The sequence below is a fragment of the Plectropomus leopardus genome, chromosome 4 (assembly GCF_026936395.1).
Source record: "Plectropomus leopardus strain MGB_pleo_1.0 chromosome 4, ASM2693639v1, whole genome shotgun sequence".
Taxonomy (NCBI): domain Eukaryota; kingdom Metazoa; phylum Chordata; class Actinopteri; order Perciformes; family Serranidae; genus Plectropomus; species Plectropomus leopardus.
Genome location: NC_142179.1, coordinates 1,696,013 through 1,715,189, shown reverse-complemented (window position 1 = coordinate 1,715,189; position 19,177 = coordinate 1,696,013). Strand labels below are relative to the sequence as shown.

General features: G+C 39.2%; 1 protein-coding gene across 2 annotated transcripts in view; it reads right to left on the bottom strand.

Annotated features, from left to right (window-relative positions):
* Positions 1-8,884: 8,884 nt before the first annotated feature.
* Positions 8,885-19,177, bottom strand: part of ddr2l (discoidin domain receptor family, member 2, like) — a 39,247-nt gene continuing 28,954 nt past the window's right edge. Inside the window, exons 14-20 of one of the 2 annotated variants that reach the window (XM_088076237.1) lie at positions 18,314-18,388; positions 17,361-17,605; positions 17,103-17,230; positions 16,625-16,822; positions 16,011-16,245; positions 15,051-15,200; positions 8,885-14,037 (exon numbers count right to left, since the gene is read on the bottom strand). In XM_088076237.1, coding sequence (XP_087932363.1) covers positions 13,903-14,037; positions 15,051-15,200; positions 16,011-16,245; positions 16,625-16,822; positions 17,103-17,230; positions 17,361-17,605; positions 18,314-18,388 — 1,166 coding nt within the window. In that variant the 3' untranslated portion in view covers positions 8,885-13,902. The remainder of the gene's footprint in view (positions 14,038-15,050; positions 15,201-16,010; positions 16,246-16,624; positions 16,823-17,102; positions 17,231-17,360; positions 17,606-18,313; positions 18,389-19,177) is intronic. The other variant, XM_088076236.1, reaches the window with a different exon arrangement.

The window sequence follows — 19,177 nt, the reverse complement described above, 5'->3', positions numbered from 1 at the left end:
GGGAGGGAGGGAGGGGGAGGGAGAGAGGGAGAGTTTTTTTAGGTTTCAGGTTTTGGATGTGGCCTCTGACTCGTTATAAATTTCCATTTTGTCCTTTTTGGATTTTATTTATCTCAACACATAAGAGTTTGGGGGACATTTTTCGAGCTTATTTTCAGGTAATTATCGTGTCATTTGTTAAATGATTTTTTTAATCATTGCCTTTTTCTCCATTTTTGTTTTTAAAGAAATCAAACCAATTTGCTCAGGTTTCAAAGGGTTAAAGAGCTTGTGAAAGAGGTCTGTACGCAGTACAAGACAACCAATGCGGATCCAGGTTTGAAAGACTTAATGTGCTAAAACAGCTGAATGGTTCCTTAAAATCATGTCAGGCTGCACCTGAAAGAGTCTGCAGCTAAAAGAGCGTTTTTCAGAATAAAATGAAAGTCTTTGTTTTCTGTCTGCAGAGTGAGGTGTAATTACAGCGACGCTCCGTCTCATTATCTCTGTGGTCGCAGCTGCTGTCTCATCTCACGCGCAGAGCAGCCGGTGAGACTACACCAGGATCAGGAGGGGCCGCAGAGCTCAGTGAGATCCGGGTCTCTCGGGTTCAGTCGCCGCTCCGCGATCTTCTACAGATCTGCTGTTATTTTCACTTTTGTGTTAAACTAGAGACACATCTCAGTTTTCATGACAGTGATACTCCATTAACAGCCCACAGGCCAAATTTGGCCCCTGGTGGCCCTCAGACATTTTCTGATGCACAATAAAAATGAAGTTATTGACAGTGGGAACTTTTTTTTAGTATAAATGAGGTGCCAAAGTGCATAAACAGCACTGAAATCTTAAAAATGTCTTAAAATCCTAAATATGTTCTAAAATCCAAGGAACATCCTAAAATCTGAGAATTGTCCTAAAATCCCAGAAATGTCCCAAAATCTGAGAATTGTCCTAAAATCCTAAAAATGTCCTAAAAGCCTAGAAGCATGTATGCAGCTCCTGTGGCCCCTGGCCTGCTGTCATTCTGGAAAAAGTAGAGCAGGTTTAGTATCTTTGGTTTATTAAAAGTATGAAAATGTTGTTCAGGCGTTCTGATCCTTCCAAGATGTTCCACACACACACACACACACACACACACACACACACACACACACACACACACACACACACCTGCTGAGCTCTCAGGATGCTTTAAAAACGCTGAAATTGAAGCACTTACCAACTGAGAAGCTTCCTCCTCTCAGAGCACTGTAAAACACACACACTGCCACCCACATGCCACACACGCACACACACACACACACACACACACACACACACACACACACACACACACACAGCTTCAACACTTTCCATTTAAACACTTTAAAGATGGCTGAGTACTTTGTTGCCTCCCTAACTCTGTACTTTTTCTGAACAGAAAACATGTTTTTCATTATTCATATAAATAAAAAGATGAATTATTATTAGTATTATTTTTGCACTTTTCCCTCAGGGTCATTTTCTTGCTTGTTTTCTTTTTTTCTTTCTTTCTATTTTTTTTTCATTTATTTTCTTGGGACTATTTTATTAATGTCTTGCTAATTTTTGGGTCATTTCTTGGGAAGCTGGTCATCGCCGTTCTTCGTGTTTTTAAAATCAGGCTCGGTCACGTGGCTCAGGTTTCAAAGGTTTTAACCATGTTTTTACAGAGAGGGCCGTGTGTCATAAAGCTACATTTACTACAAATGTACATAAAGTGCTGACTGCTTTGAGCTGAATTCCTGTGAGGATCACGGCAGGTAACAGCAGCAGAGCAGCTAACGCTCCCGCAGCAGAGCAGCAGGAAGCCGCGCAGCAGCCACACGTGTGCGCCATTAACGCAATTCTTCACGTTAAAGGAAAAAGTGATCAAGCTGAACAACAGATCCTTTTTTTGTGTAAACTTCAAAGGCGACTTTATCGCAGCGCGGTGCACTTCCCTCTCAGGAAAACAAGGCAGCAGCCGCCGCTGCGTCCAATGAGAAGCAGGTGTGGGCCCCCCGACCCGAGCGCTTTCAACCGCTTCATAATGAGGCCCTGCCGCCTGCATGGGCCCCTGCAGGCAGGACACATAAAGAGCCGTGGAAACAGCAGAAACAATAGCCACGCCTTCATCACCACCAACATCATCCTCATCACTTTTACTCAGAGTGTGTGTGTGTGTGTGTGTGTGCACGTTTGTCAGAGATGATGCTACATTTCAGAAACACACAAAGCATCACTGAGTGTTTGTTGACATAATTTTTTATTGACTTTTAAGTGAAAATTAAATGCAAAAATCACTTTTCCTGCAAAAATGATGATTTTTAATATTTTAGATTAAGATTTTACAGTCAACGACCGACCTTAATTCCAACACGTGTTAACCCTTAAAACTTAATTGGTATGATTTCATTCAAAAACATGGGAGAAGGGAAACGAGCAACAAAAGAAGAAATGACCCAAAAATTTGCAAAGAAATGAGTGAAAACTACAAAAAAAATTAACTGAAAATTAGTTTTAAAAAAGGAGAAAAAAATAAAAAAGAGAAATGTCCTGGACAAGCACTTCAAAGTTATAATTATTCTGTAACATAATTTCAAATATATTATATAGTACGATATTTTTTGCCTGTTTTTTTTCTCTAGACACTTTCCCTCAGCATAAATTAATTTATCATCCTTCTGCTGCATGTTTTTGTATTTTAAAAAAAAAAGATCCCCAGCATTAATATATGATCACTGTGTTTTCTGCATTTTATTTTATTGTTGTTTTATTGCTGCCTTGTTTTTATTTGCTGATTACATGAAAAGCAATTTGTAACTTTAAGTGCTTTAAATAAAGACTATTATTATTATTATTATTATTATTATTATTATTATTATTTCAAAATCTACTAGTTTTTTTTTAAAATTTCTGTAATTTCTCTGAAGAACATTTTTTACTAAGTTACCTATTTCCCTTTTTGTCTATGTTTAGAAAAAAAACAAAACAATTTGCTCAAGTTTCAAAAGTTAAAAGCTTTTAAAAAGGCATAAAGAAACCGTGACATCGCTCCAGATTTCAAAGGGTTAAACTCCGAAGTTAAAGGCGGCCTTTAAGTTTAAAAACCTGCTGCATTTCCATTAATCCACGTAAACGAACGACTGGTCCTCGGACGAACACAGAGCGTCAATCTGACAGATTTAAGGTTGGAGGGCGGCTGCGCCTGTTAGAGCGGATACGTATTTGCTTTTTAACCTCGCGTTCATGTCGATATCCTGCAGCGACGACGTGTTTACATAGTTCCCTGCGTAGCCCCGCGGTGCAGAAGGATTTCACATGTTTCCTCACTCAAGAGATGTGAGGGAACATGTTTGTCTTTTATAAACAGACCACAACAAAAATCACATCATCATCATTTCTGTATTTTTTTCATTGATAATTAAACGCAAAAATTACCTTTCCCTCTAAGATTAGTACTAATATTGCGATATCTGTCAAGAGTAATTGCCATATGATTTAAAATATATACATACACTTATTTCTTTTTATTTTTGTTTTATTTTATTTTTATTTTTTTTTATTTTTGCATATTGTGCAGCCCCAGAACTCAGGCACTTTATTTACATTCAAATTACAAAAAAAAAAAAAAATCCTGCGGTGAGTCAGTTTATTTTTATTGTGATTAAGAAAAGTGATGAAACCCGTCCTCTGAATCTCAGTCCGTCAGTCCGTCAGTCCGTGAGCAGCTCTTCCTGCAGTAAAGCGGCTGAAACAGAAGTTAACAGCAGCCAGACTCAATAAAAACACTGTAAACTACAACAGAAGCTGATTCCACATCAGCCTGCTGACCTTTGACCTCCAAACACTTTCCATTAAACTTCAGAGGGGCGGCTCCTGTTACTCTACAGCTCGCCTGTCAATCACAGTTTGGAGGCGGGACTGTGAGAGTGGCCTAGTTTTCATGAAACTTGGTGGAAGGACGTTTCGCCAAAAACAAACCCATTACATGTTGGTGCAGATCAGACTCGCAGAGCAGATACACATTTAATTTTATTTTAACTTAAATAAAAATAAAAATAAGAAAAGTTAATATTTTTTGTAAATTCTGTGTACAAACAGAAAAATAACCTGTTAAAAATCATCTCTAATTGTTTTTTTTTTTTACCAATTTTATCAAACCACCCATTTCAGATGTAGTTTTTTTATTTATTTATCCTAAACTTATTTATTTTTAAATAAATATAAAATGGTATTATTTATTTGTTTGCTTGTTTTTTTCTATTTATTAATTTATTTTTACTGATTTTATCCAACGACCGCCTTCCTGCATCTCTTACGACACGAGCAACAAGACAAACAGCACATTAACTCCAAGTTCACCCCATATTTAATAATAATAATAATAATAATAATAATTTTTTCCTCTTACCTGTAATGCTGTTTATGAGTCCAGGTTGTTTTGTTGGGTTTGTTTTTTTTTGTTTGTTTTTGGAGGGTTGGATCTTGGCACAAAAGCTCAAAAAAAAAAAAGAAAAGAAAAGGAATAAAATCTAAAACAAATTTTTAAAAAATAAAAATAAAAATAAAAATGTACAGCCTCAGCAGTAATGTAATGTCTCTGCCACTTAACTCAAAATAATCCACAGAGCTGGTTGTGAGCAGTTGAAGTGTGACACAAAAGGCTGCTCTGAGGGGCTGATGGGTAATGAGACACAGGTGAGCGGCAGTCAGCTGATCAGGACAGGTGGGAGAGTCTGAGGACATCTGGTGGACAGGTGGAGAACTGCAACCAACTCAAACAGCAGCTTTTTGTACAGCACAGTTCAACACAGCGAGTGAAGAGATTTACATCATGAAAATATGAACACACACACACACACACACACACACACACACACACATCATTAAAAAAAGAAGTAAGTTTCGAATTAGGTCAAGAAAACTGTATTCATAATGATAATAGCAATAACAACAAAACACTGAAATTATCTTACACACATTATTTATAAAATAAAATGAAAACATATATATATACATATATAAATATACATATTTTTATTTCCAGCACTTTTTCAAGGTCATTTTCCTTTCTTGTTCTTTTTTTGGTTTTGTTTTTTCCTTATTTTTGACATTTCATATGTCATTTTCCTGGACGTTTTTAGTTCACTTTTTGCTCACTTTTGGGTCTCATCTCATTATGTTTTTTTGTTTTTGTTTTTTTTTTTTAAAAAAAATCTGAACAATTTGCTCTGGTTTCAAAGGGTTAGAAACAAAAAGCAAAATCTTATCTAATGTTACTGATTATTAGAAAATCACAATTGAGTGCAGAATCTAGTGAAGTCTGGGGTTATTAAAGCCAAATTTAAATTTATTTATTTATTTTTTTTACTAATTGCGTATTTTCCTAAAACCTGCGAATGGTGGGAATCAAGTGTGATGAAGATTCAAAATAAATAGACTCTTTTGTAGGACATTTATACACTGCAAGACTGCAAATAAATAAAAAGAAGTAAAAAATGAATAAATAATAATAATTCAAAGCCAGTTCTTACTAAATCAAAAAACTGCCTTTGCAGTCAGTATCATTAGGATTTTTTATTTTTAAAAAAATCATTTTAGGATGCCTTTTAACATCAAGCAAAGGACTACAGATGAAAACGAGCTCCCCAGCAAACTCGAGTGCATTTACATTAGTTTAAATGTGGATTAATGCACACTGACCCTCTTAAATGAATAATTAAAATTTGGATCTTGTCTTTGCAACATCTGCAAACTACAAAAATCAGTCCCTTCATGCACTCAGATTCTCCCGTCAGTCCCCACAGATTCTTCTGTGGACGTGACAGTTCTCAGCAAAGAGACAAAAATAATCTTCGTCCTGCAGCTCGTTCAGGAGGAGCAATAATTACAGCCAGGTTGGTTTGGCTGAGCCTCCTCTAGCATCACAAGACTGACAAAAAAACACGTTTCAAAAAGCTGCTGTCACCTCGCCCGGCGATCTGTGAACCTGCACACATCTGAACGCTTGCTCCAAAACTTAAAACGCTGCTTATTTTTTATTTTCTCCGTCCAACCAAAGAACTCTTCGTATCTGAAGCTTCAGAGAGATTTAGCTGCAGTTTTTCAGACTTTTATCAAGTGAAACCTGGACCTTTGTTTATCTCCCTGCGTGCTGTCCTCTGGCCCCGAGCCACTGTTGAACCACCCTTATGAAAGCTGCGGTCACTGAGCCCAAACAAACCTCTGCTTATGGTTTCTCTCTGTGTGTCAAATTTAGCTTCTGAGGACAATAACAGTGAGAGCAGCTCAGTTTTATAACACCTGACATTATTATATGACTATAAAATTCATTCAGGTGCTTCTCAGAAATATCTTATTTATGAGTGACAAGCACGTGATCGGCCCTTGATGTGACGTTTTAAAGACTTTTGAAATTTGTTCATTATAATGCAGTTTTAGGGCCACATTGCAGATTTTTTTTTTCTCAAACATCAAGAATTAAGATGTTACATAATGAGAATAAAGTCATCATATTTTGAGAAAAAAAGAAAAAATATTTAAAGAATAAAGTCATTATATTACGAGAATTAAGTCATAATTTTATTAGGGCCACATTGAGGTTTTTTTTGAGATATCAAGAATAAAATTGTAGTATTATGAGAAAAAATGTCGTAATATTTTGAGGAAAAAGTAGTAATATTACAAGAATAATCTCTTAGCTTTGTGTGAAAAAGAGTTTTAATTTAATGGGAGTAAACTTGTAATATTACAAGAAGAAAGTCGAAATTTTTCTGGAAAACAAGTCATCATTTTACAGGAAAAAAAAGTCGTAACGTCATACCAATTAAGTTGTAATATTATAAGATTTAAGTCAATTTTACAAGAAAAAAGTCTGAATTTTATCATAAAGTTGTAGTATTATGAGAATGACATAATTTTACAAGGAAAAAAGTCATTATTTTACGAGAAAAAAATTGTAATTTTAAGAGGAAGGTGGTATCAGATTTCAGAAATAATAATATAATATTGCCAGTGGTCCCCGGTGTCGTCCCGTGCTGCACGCAGTCAACCAGTGACGTCATGTATTCTTATAATATTAGTTATTTTTTTCTAAAAATATTGTGACTTTTTTCTCAAAGTCTCAAAAACAAAAAGTTTTTCCTCGATGTGGCTCTCAAATTCCATCGTAAGGAACAAAATAACCAAACAAATAGTTTTTTACTATCAATTGTTGACACTTTTTCGATGCTTTCCGCCATTTCTGCTGCCCTGAAACGTCACACAAACGTCACAACTCAGCAACTTTCACTGAAATTTCCCAATTTCCCGCTCAGAATTACGACTCTGGAGGGCTCATAAATACGTTAAATATGATTTATGGAGCACATGAGGGCATCAGTTTAGAGCTCTTCTGCCCTCTAGTGGCTTAAAAAAAGATGCATAAATCAAAAGTATTAAACGTGTCCCTGTTTATTGGCTGTAAACTTTTATCACCAGTTTCTTGGGTGTCAGTAACGTTCCTGCCCAGCATGAGCTCTGCTGTTAGACTGGAACACCTCAGCCATAGTTTCACCTGGAAAAAAGGAGAAAAATCCACCTTAAAAACCCAAAAATAAACCCAACAGTGTTTTGTTCCCTGAGAGCTCAAACTGCCGAAGAACTGAAGTCTGAATCCACAAAGAAAATCAAACTGTTGAATCAAATATTCAAATGATCACAAAAAGGCTCTGATATCGCTCCTAAAAGCATCATCTTTTTAACACATCAGCGATGCAGGTGTCCTCAGCTGCTCCACGTGTCATTCGTTTCATAACCTGACAGTTTGTGCTTTAGGGTGGAAGTCCTCAGAGTTTTTAGGAGGTCTGTGGCGCCCCCTGCTGACAGCAGCTGCACGTTCAGCCCACTGACTGATCTGCACTGACAGGAGCTGCAACAGTTAAAACAGAAACTTCACCGCTCACCTGGGTTTTAACGCAATAACGAAATTATTCTGAGGTCAGAATAAAGAGGATCGTGTTTCCTCCGCCTGCTGATGAACAGTTTTCATCCGTCATATTCGACATGTAATGTCTCATTTGTAATACTTGAATCAATATTCACAAATTTATAGTTTTAATAGTTAATAAATAATAGTTTTGTTAGCAAATATTAGACATCTAATCACAGAGTGAACTTTAGGAGCAAGTTATACAAATAAGTTTAAAGGTCACACATCAACATCAAGTCAAAATTTGCCCTTTACCAAATAATGCCAATTTTTAACAGAGTAATGAAAAAAAAAAAATTATATATATATATAGATATAGATATATAGATATATATGTCATTAATGCTTTTTAAAATTTGCATCCATTTGGTGAAATGAAACTGTGACTGAGGAGACCGTTTACGGCATTTTGGGAGCCTGAAAACACAAATCTTTGAAACCGTGTTCCAGATTTTAATATTTCAAAAACGTCGACTCTTCTGCGTCACGGCTGCACTTTGCCCAGGCACGTGGTCTTCTTCTGTGGTGCGTCTTTACAAACTTACACCACCATCTACTGAACTTTCTGTTTTTGATGTTGGAAGTTTCAGTTTTGATGAAACATACATGAATGAAACATTTAAACATTGAAACACTGAAACATTTAAACAAAGATTTGTGTTGGAGTTTGTTATTTTCCAAATTATAAATGAAAGAAAGATTTTCATTTTTACTGTAAATGCAAATCGGTTCCAAATACCGGTTATCGGTCTCATTAACTACTAACGACAGGCATCGATATCGGCCCTGAAAAAACAAAATTGGTCAAACCCGAATATGATACCAATGAAACACACAGAGATCCACAGTTTGCAGAAAAACACACCAGCAACATGATTTTATTCTGGCACCTGCCCTGCTCCTTTTAAATGCAATCAGACACAATCACGCCTCTTCTGTTTGACAAATGTATTTATTATAAGAAAACAAACGGAGACATGAGAGAGTACAAAGTGAAAACGACTTGGGACAGAACGCAACGTTCCCGACTCCCAATATATTAATATACACAGCTACTAGTCTATGTACAATACTGAAGCAACATCTCCGCTCGAAATGTTCCTGTTAAAAAAAAGGAAAATAAAAGAAAAACCCAACACCTTCCCAGAACAGAAATAATCAGAGAAACAGCTACAACTATAAATTCTGATAGATAATCAATTATCAATAACAATTAACACACCTAGTCTGCATTCACACACTGAGATATTATAGATCACTTATACTGTACACTATCAATCTCTCTAGTGGGACCACAACTAAATACACAGGCTCACTGTAGCAAAGGACTCTGGGAGATTGAGTTTAGTGGTTTCCTGGCTTTCTGTCCTCTTGCTTAAAAAAAAAAAAAAAAAAATCGTCCTCGTCTCATCACATCGTGTGGAGCGACTCCGGTGAACCACTTTAATCCCAACTAGCTCCCAGTGCTCAGGAATGTCAAAAACACTCACAAATCTCATTTTCTCTTAAACACACACACACACACACACACACACACACACACACACTCGAGCTAAGATACAGTACAGATAAAAATAACAAAAAGATGCTCTCAAACGTAACATATTTGGTCTTCCTCCCTCTCTCCTGTGATGGTGATGCTAAAAATTTGCGCCATTTTTAATGATTTGATCCAGAGTGTTCTTGTTCTGAAGTCGTCAGATGCTGCCGCTTTTGCAGTGATTTTGGCGTAAGATCCAGACACTGTTTTGTGGCTGTATGATATGCTGCTGCATCAGCTGAGAACGCTGCGAGATGAAACCGGTTGTGGCGTTATGGTATGCCGGCCCGTTCTGACTCCAAACTCGTCACATGGTGCCGCTCTGTCAGTGCTGACAGCGTACGAGTGGACGCAAAAAGCCACCTACAGAAACCGGAGGCGTTGTTGCTACAGATGGCACCAGGCACGTGCACGTTGCACACAGGCGGCGTCACTTGAGAACTCAGCTGGGCAGAACCGGATGTGTGCGCATGAAACACTGACGGACGTTTGCTTACCGCGTAGATGTGTGTTCACACATGCATCTTTTGCCTAATCCGAACCATCGGGACAGTCTGCCCTGTGCTGTTGTGTAAACATCAGGACCGCGCAGCACCAGCCCAACATGTCCATTTGTCTAAATCACGGTAACGGCGTCCCGGAGTGTAAACAGCTGATGCAGAAGGACACCTAAAACGTCATCAGTAGACTCTGAAGGTCACTGAATGAAAAACGTGTTGGGCATGTTGTCGGACGCCACCTGATGCAGCTGCATGACGTGCAGACGGGCAGCGTCTGTTGAGAATGCGGCCGGACAAAACTTGTTGCGGCACATTAAACGCCACTGGACAATGTCAGGTTGAAATGCCGCCAGTAGCGACGGAAAATAAGGAACATGAAGGTCCCTACAGTGCCAGCGACTGTTCCAACAAACCCCGGACTTTCATGCACGAGTCCGGTGTTTGCTTCCCATCTAAATGCCTGACTGCCTAAATCTAACCATCTGTGCCAGCATGCGTGTTTGTTGACGTCCCGGCGTTGGTTGCCATCTCATTTGTTGCCTAAACATAACTACGTGCAGCTGCATCCCACCGTGTGCTTTTTTGACATCACGGTAGCACCATCGCAGAGCGTAGACAGCAGACGCAGAAAGATACCTGCAGCGTTATGTGCAGACGTGGAAGTCCACGGCAAAGCGGCAACATGTGACGACTCCGGATGAGAACGTGAGTTTAATCTGAGGGAGGATTCAAAATACTGCACACATGTAATGACTACGACGCACACCGAGACTGAAGAAAACACTGAAACTGGACATAAAAATGAAAATGTGCTACCACTTCTACACATTAGATAATGATGCTGACGATAAAAACGAGCCTTAAAATACATCACGTATCCGTTAATCCAGTTGACCAATCACCTTCACTTTGCCTTTGAAGCTCCGCGTCATCCCGACGTTACGGCTGCAGGACGTGTGGATCATTCGTTCTGTAAACAAAACTCTTTGAACGCTATGCTGTAAAAATCAGTACGGATTCAGACGCCATGACTCGCGCCCTCTGACGGCAGAAAAAGGAGGGCGGTAGGACCGGCTGCAGTGATTGGCTGGTTTATGCAGTGAGAGGCGGGACTTGTGTGATGGCGCCGTCTGTCCAAGGCGTATCTGCCCCTCCCCTCCCCCCTCAGTCTCTAGTGGCTCATTGGCCCTCGGCTCGGAGGGCCCCTCTCTAAACACAGTAGTTCTGCTACGTTCGGCCCAAAATGTACACGTGGCATCTCGTCTCCGCTCGCCCAGATTTTACCGAGCTGTGGTCTGATTGGCTGCTGTCTTTAAAATCAAATCAGAGGTTAACTAATCACCGACGCGATCTCAAATACGGACACACGGTCAGTTACAGCGAGAAACAAAAACGCACGTTTAAGTCAAGGTAAGGTTATGTAACTTCTGTCCGTGTTTCACATGATGTGTTTACGTCATTTTATGTTCTTTTTTTAGGCTAAAACTGGATGTTTTACTTTTGTTGCCTAAATCTTACTGTGACTTGACAACCTCAAGCACGTATTACGTAGTAAAAGTACTCAATGCAAACATAATCTGTTACAAAGTACTTAAATGTAACGTACAGTAAGTAAGTATAATCAGGAACATGTACTTAAATTATTAAAAGTAAAAGTACCCAATCCAGAAAAAAAACAACAAATAAATAATATGAATAATTTGAGTTTTTTGAGGCTTTTACGTAAAATAATCTGTCAAATTTTTATCCTTGTTGCTGCAAAGGTCCTGCTGAATATTTCAATCTCATTTTGAAAAGTTTGTAATTTAATTCTAATAATGAAACTGCAGCCTGCATATTTTAAAATCTTGATGTTTTGCAGCCGACTGACTCGTCAACCAAACCGCAGCGAGCTCCATCAGGGCGGAGCGGGACTAACGGAGACACCGAAAAGACGCCTCCGGGTCTCCGGGCTCCAACATAGACACGCACGCACTTAACATACGTGTTAGGGGCCCCGGCACAAACACAGACGCAGATGAAGTCTCCACGTCAGATCTTTGCATTGCTCCTCACGTACCCGTGTCGTTAATGTTGGCTTATTCCCTCCGGTGCCACTCACGCTACAGACGTACGGCACTTTGGATAAAAGCATCCGTCGACCGGCAGATTTTACCAATTTAATTAAATTTTATCACTGAAATCAGGGATACTCAACCCGCTTTGCTCGGGGGCCACTTTTACAAAGCCAGGGGCCAGTCGGAGCGGCCCCACACAGGTCTCTGGGATTTAAGGATGTTTCTAGGATTGTAGGACAAATCTAGGATTTTAGAACTTTTTTTTTTTTAATGTAAAGGATGTTTCTAGGATTTCAGGACATTTTTAGGATTTTAGAAAATTTCTAAAATTTTAAGAATGTTTCTAGGATTGTAGGACGAATCTAGGATTTCGGGACATTTTTAGGATTTTAGGATGTTTCTGGGATTTTAGGACATTTCTAAGATTTTAAGGTGTTTCTAGGATTTGGGGATTTTCTAGGACATTTTTGGGAATTAAGGCCTTTTTCTGAGATTTTAGGATTTTATTAGGAAATTTCTATGATTTTATGATGTTTGCAGAATTTTAAGGACTTTTTCGGATTTTAGAATGTTTTGAGGATTTCAGGGCATATCGAGGATTTAGCATGTCTCTAAGATTTTAGAAAATTTCTAACCATTTGGCACATCTCTAAGAATTTAGGATTTTTTTAGGATTTCAGGGCCTTTTAAGGATTTGAGAACATTTAAAGGATTTCAGGACATTTCTAGGACTTTATGACTTTTCTAGGATTTTAGCATTTTTCTACAATTGTAGAACATTTCTAGGATTTTAAGACATTTCGAGGACTTCAGGACATTTCTCTGATTTTAGCACATTAGGGTCTTATCTAGGACCTCTGTGGGGGGGTGGAGGATCCTCCACTGGCACTATTTTTGATCAACAAGCTCTATTTTCACACTATATAGACACTAAAAGGACAAAAACTATTCCCAGATTGAATCACTTTATTTTTATTGTCAATTACAAAAATGTTTGGCCACCTGGCACTCTATCAGGGGCCAAATTTGGCCTGCGGGCAGCAAGTTGAGTATCACTAATTTAAATTCTTTATATGTCTTTGGCAACAAATAAAAGTCACAACACTTTTTTTTTTAAAAAAAAATTGGTTTAAATTTGCCTCTGTTTGAGATTTTGCCTAAATTACCCACCGACCGATTTTCAGTCTGTGAACCACACAGGTTTCACCGTGATGTGACCCTCAGCTGAGCAACATTCAAATCCACAAAAAAAGACCAACAAAAGTGAAATACCGTAAAAAATAAAATAGAATAAAAAAAATCTAAAAAATAAACCTAGTCTACGGTTTGACCCTAACCCTAGCTCCAGTGTGGGTTAATATGTGAACACGAATAACTGAGAGACACAGACAGTGCTTTACAATAATAATAAAAACCACAGGGACAGGAGGAACTACCAAGACTGAAGGGTCGGTCCAGTTTTGGGCATCTTAAAAAGCCGAAGAGAAGAAGAAAATAACGTTTACGGCACCTTTGGAGCCAAAACAAGAAAAGAAAAGATGGGTCAAAAGGTCTGTGGAGACGTTTTGGTCAAAGGGGCTTTAAAGAGACGGGTGAATTTGGGAAATCAGCAATGAAAGAAATGTTTAAAAAAGCTTAGAGATCTTTGTTCACTCACGACTGAAAGGTTTGGATCTCCTCTGAGTCTGCCGGCATTTTCTCCTTCTACCGCCGTCTCGTCTCTCAGACCACAGCGCCGCTGTTACCACAAAGTAAACCCACCCTGCGTCCACGGTCCGGTCCGTCCCTCTGACAGAGACAGTCCTCTGTCCTCTCGGTCAGTCTGTCAGGAGTCCAGAGGCGGACGGAGACGGCTCACTGGTTGACGTGGGGTCTCAAAGCTTGGTAAAGTCCCTCGAAGGTGGGCCGGTCGGGTATGTCGCGACTCCAGCAACGCATCATCAGCTCGAAGAGAGACGGCGGGCAGAGCGGCGGGCCGTAGAGGAAGATCTGGGAGGGGAATGACGGAGAGTTCACAGGATCAAAATGCAAAAAAAAAAACCCAAAAAAACTCCTCAGATCGAAAAATGTTCTCAACGTGACCTCAAAAACCACACGAGCAAACTCACAAAAGCATCGCTCGGCTTTTCAGGACGCTAAATCTGCACAAATAGACAAAAAAAACGTGTAATTCTCAAAGCACTCCAAATGCAACTCGAAGTTTGCTGCAAGGAAAAAATATCTTGGCACATTAAATGAGGTTTTATGCATAAATCTGGTGCAAAATTGCCCCATTTCTGTGGAAATAAACCTCATTGCAAGAACGAAGCAGAACAAACTGGCTTAATTTCTTTCAAAAACAAACCAAAAGTTAAAAGAACAATACCTGAAATAAAGTCCAAAAAAAGAAAAAAGGTACAGAAAAAAAGAAAAATGCAAAAAGGTACCAAAAAATACATAAAAATATATATAAAGTAGTGAATAATATCAGAGGGCGGGCTCTTTGCACCAGATTCCTGACGCACATCTGATTGGCTGGCAGAGTCGCAGTCACAGCGGCGCACGGCACGGTTAGGCCAGTCTCACCGTTTTTGGGTTTTTTTTCTCACATTCGTACAGAATGCCAACTCTGACAGACTCTGCATTTGGGTAAAAAGTTAGCATTTAACTTGAGAGCTGTGTGCGGGGATTTCCTTTATTGCTCGGGAGGAAAAAAAAAATTTCAAAATCTTAATTCTACATTGACTTGACAAATAAAAAAATAACAATTTTAGAAAACTGAATTAAATTTTCCCATTTTTTTGTTTTCTTTTTTTGATATAGAAAACACAGACAAGCCTAGTTTTTTTCTTTTAAATTTGGACAAAAAATCAGAAATTGGAAAAATGAGTCTTTTTTTTAATTTTGGTTTTGGAAATGAATATTGAAAAAACAAGTCTTTTTTTTCTTTTGAAAACTATTTGAAACGATGCGCGCGTTGACGTGTACCGAAGCCCGTCGTGGGCGCGTTTGCGTGGTCTCACCTGTCTGCCCTGGTTCCTGAAGAACTCGCCAGTGTTCTCGATGACCTGTTCGTCGGACAGCAGGCTGTACGGCTGCTCCTTACACAGGGTGAAGATCTCCCACAGCGTGACGCCAAACGCCCACACGTCGCTGGCTGTGGTGAACTTACCCTGCAGACCACAAGTCAAATTATTACACTTTACGATCCAACTTTTCAAATTTTTATGATGCAACCCCAATAAACCTTCAGTGAAGACAAATGTTAAAAATGTTACCATCAGACTGCAGATCTGTGAGTCCAAAAGTTGCATCAATCAATAATATAAAATAATAATAATAATATAAATATATTTTTAAAATTCACTAAAAAAAAACAGCAGGTGTGAATGATCTTCTTTTCTTTCTTTACTCCTCTCTAATAATCACATAATTTAATGTTTCGATAAATTAATACAAAGACATTTTCTCATTTTCTGTTAACTGTGATGGTTATTTTTTGCACTTTATTTAATATGAAAAAATGTGTTAAAGTTCTGTAAAATGGGTTTGAATATTTTCATCTAATACATGTGTTCAAAGTAGCATTTATAGCAAATATTTTTTTATTTTTTCTGTTTTTCTTATTTTCACCTTATGTCATCCCCATTACCACCTAATGCCAGCTAATATCTGCTAATATCTGCTAATATCTGCTAATATCTGCTAATTTCTGCTAATTTCTGCTAATTAGATGGCAGAGGGGATCGTCAACTTTGATAAAGAAGCTAAAAACTGATTGATGATAAAAATTGTGATTGTTGATGTTGAAAATATTAGTAGTATATTTGTTGCGTTGAACTGCTGAAACCGAGAACAATCAAGAAAAAAAAAGGAAAAGCAGTTTGGTCATTGAGTGAAATCCAGTTCATCAGCTCTGCGCGGATCTTTTCGTATCTTTCACGTGAGGAATCTGCACAAACTAAAAAAACAAAGCTCCTCACCAGCAGGATGCTCTCCCAGGCCATCCAGCGGATGGGCAGCACCGCGCGGCCCTGGATGCGGTAGTAGTCGCTGCTGTACAGATTCCGACTCATCCCGAAGTCTGCGATCTTGATGGTGAGGCGGCGGTCCAGCAGGCAGTTCCTGGTGGCCAGGTCGCGGTGCACGAAGTTCAGAGACGCCAGGTACTTCATCCCCGACGAGATCTGCACCGACATGTGGAGGAGGTCCGACAGACTGCAGGGACGGAGAGGAAGGAGACAAGTTAAGATCTTGAATATACGACTGGAAAAGTGCTGATCACAGCAGGGGCGCGTCTGAGATCTGAGGACACGGGGGGCTTAGCCCGGACCTCTGCGGGGGGGTTGAATATTTCAGGTGTTCAAACTAAAAATCGCCTAAAATACACCATTTATCAAAGCACGAAGCTATAAAAACAGAGGTTCGGCTGGATTTTCAAATGTTTGTTGGTCCTTGAAAACATCATGTGGGCAAACTCTTTCAGGCACGGCGTCTGTGTCACGTGTTCGTAAAGTTATCACGTGGCCCCCTGCTGTTTGCATCATTGACATTGAGATAACACGACATGCTGTTCGCATGTATGAGCGGCGCGTACCTGACTGAAGGGATGTTGTTGGCGTGCGTCAGCGTGCTCTCGATCTCCCGCTGCGACAGGAACATGTTGAGGTCTCCGTTCTCCATGTACTCGGTCACCATGCACAGCGGGTCGGACGACACGCACACGCACAGCAGCCGGATGATGTTGGGGTCGTTCAGACGAGACATGATCTTTATCTCCTTCAGGAAGTCGTTCCTGTAAAAAGACAAAAAGTCGTTGATGCAGTTGTTAAAGGTTTTCCCCCCGAAGATGAACTCTGAAGGCTTCACGTGTCTTAAAAAAGGCTGATTTCAAACAAACAAACAAATAAACAAAAATACCACAAAAGTTTAAAAAGAAGAAGAAAAAGAAAAAAACAAACGAGTGAAGACGTTTAAAAAAGCCTCAAAAATGTGAGTTTTGTGCATTTTTGCAAATCTGTGACGGAAAGTCGTCTGCAGATGAATGAACATCGTCTCGCGGACTCGTGGCGTACCTGGCCTGGCTGGTGGCGTCCGCTCTCAGCTGTTTAACGGCCACCAGAACCGAACGGCCGTCTCTGTCGGGAAGAGGCGACCCCTCCCCGAGGAATTCTGGGAGTCCCTCGGCCTCGCACAGGTGGACCTGCAAACAGACATCACAAAAACAAAAACAAAGAGAGCCGACCGAGACGACGGATTCAGACACGGTTCAGACTTTGTTTTATCCAAAATCCACAAACTTTTAAGGATTTCCAGCACCCCCCCCCGCTCACCTCTCCAAACTGCCCCTCCCCCAGCTTCTCCCTGAAGATGAGCTGTTGCCGTGGGAACTCGGCGGCGGAGATGTCCTTCCTGGTGAGCGAGTCCACGGTGAGGGCGGGGACGGCGTACATGTTGCTGCCGGTGACGCCCTGCAGACGCACGATGTCCGTCTCGGCGTAGTGCGGCGCGTTGCTATGGAAACACTGATGCGGCGTGCACTGGGTGACGTCAGGCTCGGCGTAGCCTCCTCCACACGCTGACGGAGAGACAACTTTCTCTGTGATTTTTTTTACTTTTTATTTTTTTACGGTTTCCTGTGAAGCAACTTGTGACCCACTAACAGATAATATTTCACAATGTTCAGAGTTTTATCTCTGATATCTGTAATAAATGCTCAAATAATCCTTAAAAATGTCACCCAATCCTTAAAATTGTCATACATGACAACACAGCCTGACAAATTATTTTGGATTGAACTCCGTTTTACTTTCTTTTTTTTATTGATTGATTGAAATCTTTATTTCAAACATTTTTTTCGAAAATTTAGGGCCATCGAAAGATTCATTGTTTTTAATCGCAATTTATCGCAGAATTTCAAAAATCAATCACATTTTCAGTTCCATTATTTTGCATGATTTCCATCTCCAAAATTTAGCCTCAATTAATTAATTTACTTCGATCTTTGAAAATGCTTCCTTTTTATGGTCACATTATATTTTATGAACTGTGTAGAAGTAGTTTTACTTTTGTGACTTTCAGCCCACAAAAATATGTAATTTTGAACCTCAAGAATATTTAAATGCCAGTGAGGAGCGTGAAAATGTGAAGTGAAAACGTCATGCAGAGCAGGAAAAACACAGCAAACAGAAGATAAAGTTTTCATGCACGGGAGTGAAAAAGGAAATAAAAAAGTAAAAGTTCCCGTCTCGTTTAAACGTCTGAAGTCACACCTTTCAGCTCTTACCACGCAGCCAGCCTGACGTCATGTGACAGGAAGTCAGCAGGAGGAGGTCATAGAGAGGATTACCGAGGAGCAGAGCTGCAGGAGGAGGAGGAGGAGGAGGAGGAGACAGGGACAGAGACAGAGGCGGCTGGGAGGTAAAAGAGAGAGTGAATGAGCATGCATGTTCAGCATCACCAGAAAAATCTGAGAAAAAAGAGACGCAGAGCTCCAGCGATGTTTTCTGAAGGATATTAATAAAGTTTGACCTTTTGAAACCTCAGCAAATTAGTTTGATTTTTTTTTTTTTAAACATGGCAAAAAGGCAAATTAAGAGGATATGGCCCAAAAAATTAGAAAAAAATAAAAAATTAATAAAAGTTACAAGAAAATTACTGAAAAATAAACAATCAACAACTGTAAAACAAACATAAAAACATGTAAAAATGTATTTATTTTGTATATTTTATTATATTTCCTTATGTAATGTTAAATATACATTTTTAAACAGCTTAAATAGCTTGAAAAAGGCACCTGAAAACAGCTAAAACAAAAATTTAATAAAAAAGTGTTGTCGACCTGATGTCGGCCCACCAAAATATATTTAAAAATGAGTGAAAAAGTTACATGAAAATTCTGTGGGGAAAAAAAGCCTTAACTAAAAAACAAACACTGTCAAAAAATGTATTTATATTCTTTATCATGTTAAAAATAAAACTTTTATAATTCTAAAAATAACTTTCAAGACATTTTTTGTCCTATTTTTGGGATACTTTTCAAATAGCAAAAGCAAAAGAAAACCGATGTTGATCCAGGTTTCGAAGGGTTAAAGCACAGAAACAGTCACAGACAGACGGAGGGCGTGTGTGGAGGCGCCAGCAGGGGGCG